General features: G+C 36.1%; 1 protein-coding gene across 1 annotated transcript; it reads left to right on the plus strand.

The window, feature by feature from the left end:
- Nucleotides 1-497: 497 nt before the first annotated feature.
- LOC105112468 (cyclin-dependent kinase inhibitor 7-like) lies at nucleotides 498-2,560 on the plus strand. Its single transcript, XM_011008170.1, has 4 exons — nucleotides 498-930; nucleotides 1,522-1,571; nucleotides 1,699-1,887; nucleotides 2,008-2,560. Exons 1-4 carry the CDS (start codon nucleotides 619-621, stop codon nucleotides 2,075-2,077), a joined length of 621 nt encoding a protein of 206 aa, XP_011006472.1. The 5' UTR covers nucleotides 498-618; the 3' UTR covers nucleotides 2,078-2,560.
- Nucleotides 2,561-5,742: the final 3,182 nt, after the last annotated feature.

A 5,742-nucleotide genomic window follows, 5' to 3' on the forward strand; every position in this document is an offset into this window, starting at 1 on the left:
TCAAATTATATGTTTACACAATAATATTCTTGATGAGATTCTATACCTTCCCTAATTTAATCTTTATGCTTTGACCTAAGATTGGCAAGCTTCTCTTGGTTTATTATTCATCAAAATTAAACGAGGCTATAATATATATATATATATATAAGTATTATGGAAAAAGCTTCAGTGATTTTTTTAAAATTAAAGGCCACCGATATAAAACTATGTCGTTTTAAGAGAGATTAGAGTTACCTGAGATTACCGGTCAAGGATATGATATATAAGTAAGAAGTGTTGGCAGGCTACAAATACATAAACCATGGGTAAAAAATAAAAAATAAAAAATCAAAAACTGCGCATATGGCATGGATTTTAACGTGTTAGCAGTTCATTGGTCAACAAAAGAATCTCTCAACAGCCAGATCTCCCTAAAGGAACCCGATGTTGTTTCCCAATCACCGTCAATGTAATCAGGACCAAGTCAAAATCTCACCCGTCCATTATATCAACGGCTTCCCTTCATTCGGTGCCTCCGTTTTTAACTCTCTTCACTTCACGCTCTCTCCGCTCTTCAGAAACCAGAATCAAAGCACACAAAAACTCAAAATTAAGGTAAAACTTAAAAAAGAAAAGATGGGAGAGAGCGCGAGAAATAGTACGCGGGTAGCAGAAACTGAGATTCCGGAATCCTCGATCACAAGTTTCTCAAAGAAAATGAATTTTGATTTCGAAGAGTTTAACTCACCTTCGTTGAATTTGAAGCTCCAACCTCATCGTTGCACCGATATGTCGCCGCAGAACGTGGTTTCACCGGGAAATTCTTCGAATCCCAGTGGCGTTCTAACTGGATTTTCCAGCTGCGGCGACTCTCCAGTACTTTCCTGCTGCTCCAGTAATGCACCGGTCCAGGTTGTGAAGGATAGCTTGAGGTTTCGAGATCTAGAGGTGAATTTGCAGTTCAAAATTTAGAAGTTGGCTAAATTATGGTCATGTTTTGTTTCTGTTTGTTCGCAGAGAAAATAGAGGAAAAAATAAACAAGTATTTGAGATGCTTCTGGAATCCTCATGCGAGTTTAAAACTTTTCTCAGTTTGCGTAAACTTTCCTTTGTTTTCTCAGTGAACAAACAGAGGCGTTCGTTCAGATTCTATCATGGAATTTAAGTTTTGCAATGTGTTGCAGCTTGTTTTAATTTGTGAGAAAAGAAAGAAAAACAACCGGGAAGCTTTAGATTTTGACAAGCTTTATGAATATGAAGTTTTTCTCAGCCCACGCAGGTTTTCCTCACTAAACAAACGAAGACATACGAAATCTGCGACGTGGTTTGATTTTACACTTTGTTACTGTTTGTTTACCGAGAAAACGAAGGGAACAGGATTTCACACTCTCTCTTTCAAAATTAAATAAGTTTTGTTTGTTCGTGGTCGTTACTATTTTTTCCTTTATTCTTTAAATCTCAGTACGTTTCTCGTGTTTAAAGAAGAGTACCGAACATTAATTAGCAGTAATAATTATGAAATCTTATTTATATTTGCAGGCGAAGAGTCCCGAAACGGAAAGCTCAACGTGCAACGACGGGAAACTCAGGTTCAAATAATTTATAATCTATCACCTTCGCTTCATTAATTAATATTCCTTTATGGTCTCAGAAAACGAAACCGTCCTTAACCTCTTCATTTCTCCAAACTAAAAATCACCCTCCCTTGCTTGGCAGCAGAGAAACCACTCCTTCAAGCAACTTTCACGGCAGCAGTACCGATCACATGGACTCACCGGCAGCTATAGAGAAGAAGGAAAGTCTTCGCCCGAGAGATTCACCGGCGGTGAAAATGCCGAGTCAGGCGGAGATCGACGCGTTTTTCACGGGGGCAGAGAGAGAGGAGCAGAGAAGATTTGCGGAGAAGTAAGTGGTCCTATTGTGCAGTGTGGCAGTTACTTTTTATGTGGTGTGGCGTGGGATAAGGAGCGCGGAGAGAACGGAAGAGTAACTAACTGCTAACAAACTTGTATTCGAGATTTGCAGGTACAACTATGATGTTGTGATGGATTTGCCAATGGAGGGTCGCTACCAGTGGATTTGCTTGAAGCCATAGAGGATCGATAAGGGAGTTACAGGGGTAGTAGCCTTAATTCGTCAAGCATGTGACCATTGAAATTGCCAATTTCGGGGAAGGTTGTCTGGTTTGCTGCTGTACAGTTTCTTTTTTCTTTCGCGGACGTCTCGCATTATTTATAAAATATCTGAAGCCCGATGCTATACAGTGATCGAAACGAGGTTCTTGAATAAAATTCCCAGGACTTTGCGTGGCGGGTGGGTACGCTAGCAATTCTGGCGGTTGTTTTTTGGACTTGCAGGCATGGGATATGGGTTTTATTTTGTTCTTGTATTGGGGCAAAAGTATTTTTTTGTTTGAGCTTTAGGCTTGGCTGTTTATGGATGTTCTCTTTTTTTTTTTCTTTTTTTTTCAGAGAAGGCTTTTTTCTTTTTTTTAATCGTTACCTCCATGGCCCTTTTTCTGCTTAATCTTGGAATATTATCTGAAATATCAGGCCATGATCGATGATTTCTTCTGCAATCATATATATATATAAAGGGTTTCTAATTCTGGATTTCTATATATATATATATATATATATAGGGTTTCTAATTCTGGACTTTTCTTTGTAAAACCGTTCATGCATTGAGATCATCTCGAACTAGAAATGAAGCTTAATTTCTGAGATAGAATAGCTAGAAATTCGAGATATCATCCATCCATCCATCCATACATACATATATGCGAGAGGCTGGACCAGAGACGTGCACGCACGCATGAGGGGCGAAAATGGTAAATTTGGAGGCTTATCATGTTCTTCTAATCAATTATTAATTTGTTTGCTTCGCGGTGGAAACATGCTTCTGGGGATCGGATACGTTGTGATATATTGTCCCTCGGAGAGCTGACATTATTGGCTGTATTGTACTGGTGAGAGCATAACAGATATTTCTTGTTCATGAAGCCAGCTTTACAGGATAGAAGATCTTCACCGTTTAAAAGAAAGCACGGCAGCATCTCCCAATAGAAGGGTAAAAGATCGTTATCGAGATAACCGAGCAGATCAGGATAGCGAGCACAAAGCTCGCCGGAGGAGGGAAGGAAACATTCAGAGAAACTAGCTAGACTGGCAGTACATTGCACGTTGGCTAGCTGAAGGGCATGGACAGCGACATACAAGTGGCAAGATCATAGCGATCGAGCCACATGTTCATAAATTTGGAAAAAGACGATTGAAAGAAAGAGGCCAGAACGTGCAGTGTGCTTGCCATGTTTAGCTTGGTGGCTGGCTTTGGATCTGATGAGCCACTAATTTAATTGCTATTTGCAAAATAAAATAAAACATATATGGTCCTTGTGGAGGGTGGCGGTGGGGTATAGCATGCATTGCTTGGTTAACGAGAGATCAGTGGTCTCTTTCGATTGTGCTGTTTCTTACAGTTTATCTCTTAACGAAACTGATTAATTATTATGATGTTTACAAGGAAGAATCGCTTGTGCTTTGGCATCTCGACTATATCCTCTTTGTAAATTAAATATCTCCTAAGAGTAACAAATATTCTATTCACCCATTATCCTTACAGGTATCTTTTTGGTCAACTTGGAGAAAGCTTCCCTCTCCCTCGTGTTTTTGTGTCTATTTACCCTCTCTTTTTTTCACTCGTTCAAGTTTTTAAAGTGAAGTGTTAGCGTGACCAGTCACACACGGATTTATCTTCATTATTGTGTGTTTCAAACATACTTGGATTGTTAGATTGGTGTCAGCCAAAAAAAAAAATTATTAAAATGAAAATATATTAGGTTAATTTTTGCTAAGTTAAGTTAATTTGTAAGATTTAGATCATGAAACCATAATAATGTTATATAATACAAATTCAACAATACATTATGAAACTCAATTCCTAATCAACTTAGTATTAAAAAATAAAATTAAAAAAGAAACCCTAAATTAATATGTTAAACTCATGGTCCGAGTCATGAGACTGGATATCCTCGTAAAAAATAAAAAATAAAAAATAAATTAACTCGGATTAACCTGCGGCCAAGATTATGAGATTGCGATAATTTTATATAAAGAAAATCAAAACAAATTAAGAAGCCTAATTTTCAACAAATCCATTATTGAAGGGTGAAATTGAAAAACATCAATCTAAAAACAAGACACAATAAAATAACTTGAGTTTACTTGGGTTAACCTGTAAAATATATAATTCGAGTCATAAGATTATTATAACTTCATATAAAGAAAACAAAGAAAATATCATGAAATCTAATTCTCAATTGTTAAAGAATAAAATTAAAAAATAAATAATTAGAAAATATAAAAAAATTCAAGTTAATTGGGTTAACTTAACAAACTCATGACTAAAGTTGTGAGACCGTGATAACGTTATAGAAAATAAATCAAAATAAATTATAAAGTTTATTTATCAATCAACTCAATGTTAAAGGATAAAATTAAAAAAAAAATTAAATCAATCATATATAAAGTAAATAATAATTAAATGTTAAAACATAAAATTAGAGAAAAAATATAAATTAAAAAAACCAATAAAACTAAAAAACAATAATATTATATTATAAGGTAGAGCATAGTAAAAGCACTTGTACTATTAATATGATCTCGAGGCCATATGTCTTTATTTGTAAAATTTTACAAGGGTGTCTAGTATTTAGAATCTGTTTAATATTATGATAGTAGTTATTTTTATAAATATGTTTTTATCTAGAAATGTATAGAAATTATATTTTTTATTTTTTTTAAATTTATTTTGAAAATAAATACATGAAAATATAAAAATTATATATTTTGTCCGATATGAAGTAAGAAGTTGACAATTGCTGGGTCAATCTGTTGGATGACTTGTCCTTGCTGTGTATCCTTTGATTAGATCATTCAAAATTCAGGTAACAACATTGTACCGGTTTTGAAGCTTAAAAACAAAAGAAAAAAAAGGAGTTTTTTTAATAGCACGAAAGATGCTTTGAACAAAGACAAATGGCGTTTTTACTTGAACACGCTATTCATAATCACGTTTCTATACAAAGACACGATTCATAATCGCGTTTCTATTTCCAACGATGATTTCTAACAACACTACGATCGTAACCGGTTTTTCTTTGGTACATGCTCGTGGGTTTTTCCTTTAATTTTCTTACTTCTGCTCCGTGGGCTCGCTTGCTGAGCTCATAGAACTCTTCTAAACAAAGTGTTACACTGGTGATGGCTAATCTAGTACTCTCCTATATCTCGCTTGCACCAACCTTTGCTTGTTCTGCTTCTTCTTCCTTCGCCTCATGTGGCTCTTCATGAGCCCTTTGAGCAAGTGACTTGGCCTCAACAGCTGCTTCCGCTTCTTGCTGCAGTTGCTTGGGATATCTCAGCCATTTTTTATCTGGCTTCTTTCTCTCAATTTCACCTGAACCAGGGCTGTGATCTGACCTCGTTTTGTCCGGTTGAGCCTCATGAAGAGAAGCAACTGTGCGTTACAGAGGTCATTCCTTTTTGTACGATATGGCAGCCACCTTCTGGCAATAATATATAGTAATATTCCACGTAGCCATTTGATGTACCGATGGGTTGTCAATGATTCATTGAAAGAAAGAAAGAAAAAACTGTTGGGAATTCCGACCGGTGATGTACTGATATTTGCTCATAGGAGGCCAAGCACACTAACACAATATTTAACGTGGTTCGGCAAAACCGCCTACATCCACGGGAG

Source organism: Populus euphratica, unplaced genomic scaffold, assembly GCF_000495115.2.
Source record: "Populus euphratica unplaced genomic scaffold, PopEup_1.0 scaffold344.1, whole genome shotgun sequence".
Lineage (NCBI taxonomy): Eukaryota > Viridiplantae > Streptophyta > Magnoliopsida > Malpighiales > Salicaceae > Populus > Populus euphratica.

Excerpts from the sequence above, each read along its gene's own strand:
- LOC105112468 (XM_011008170.1), top strand. The coding sequence starts at position 619 with ATGGGAGAGAGCGCGAGAAATAGTACGCGGGTAGCAGAAACTGAGATT. Across the intron at positions 931-1,521 it reads TGAGGTTTCGAGATCTAGAG|GCGAAGAGTCCCGAAACGGA; the intron begins GTGAATTTGCAG and ends TTATATTTGCAG. Across the intron at positions 1,572-1,698 it reads TGCAACGACGGGAAACTCAG|CAGAGAAACCACTCCTTCAA; the intron begins GTTCAAATAATT and ends CTTGCTTGGCAG.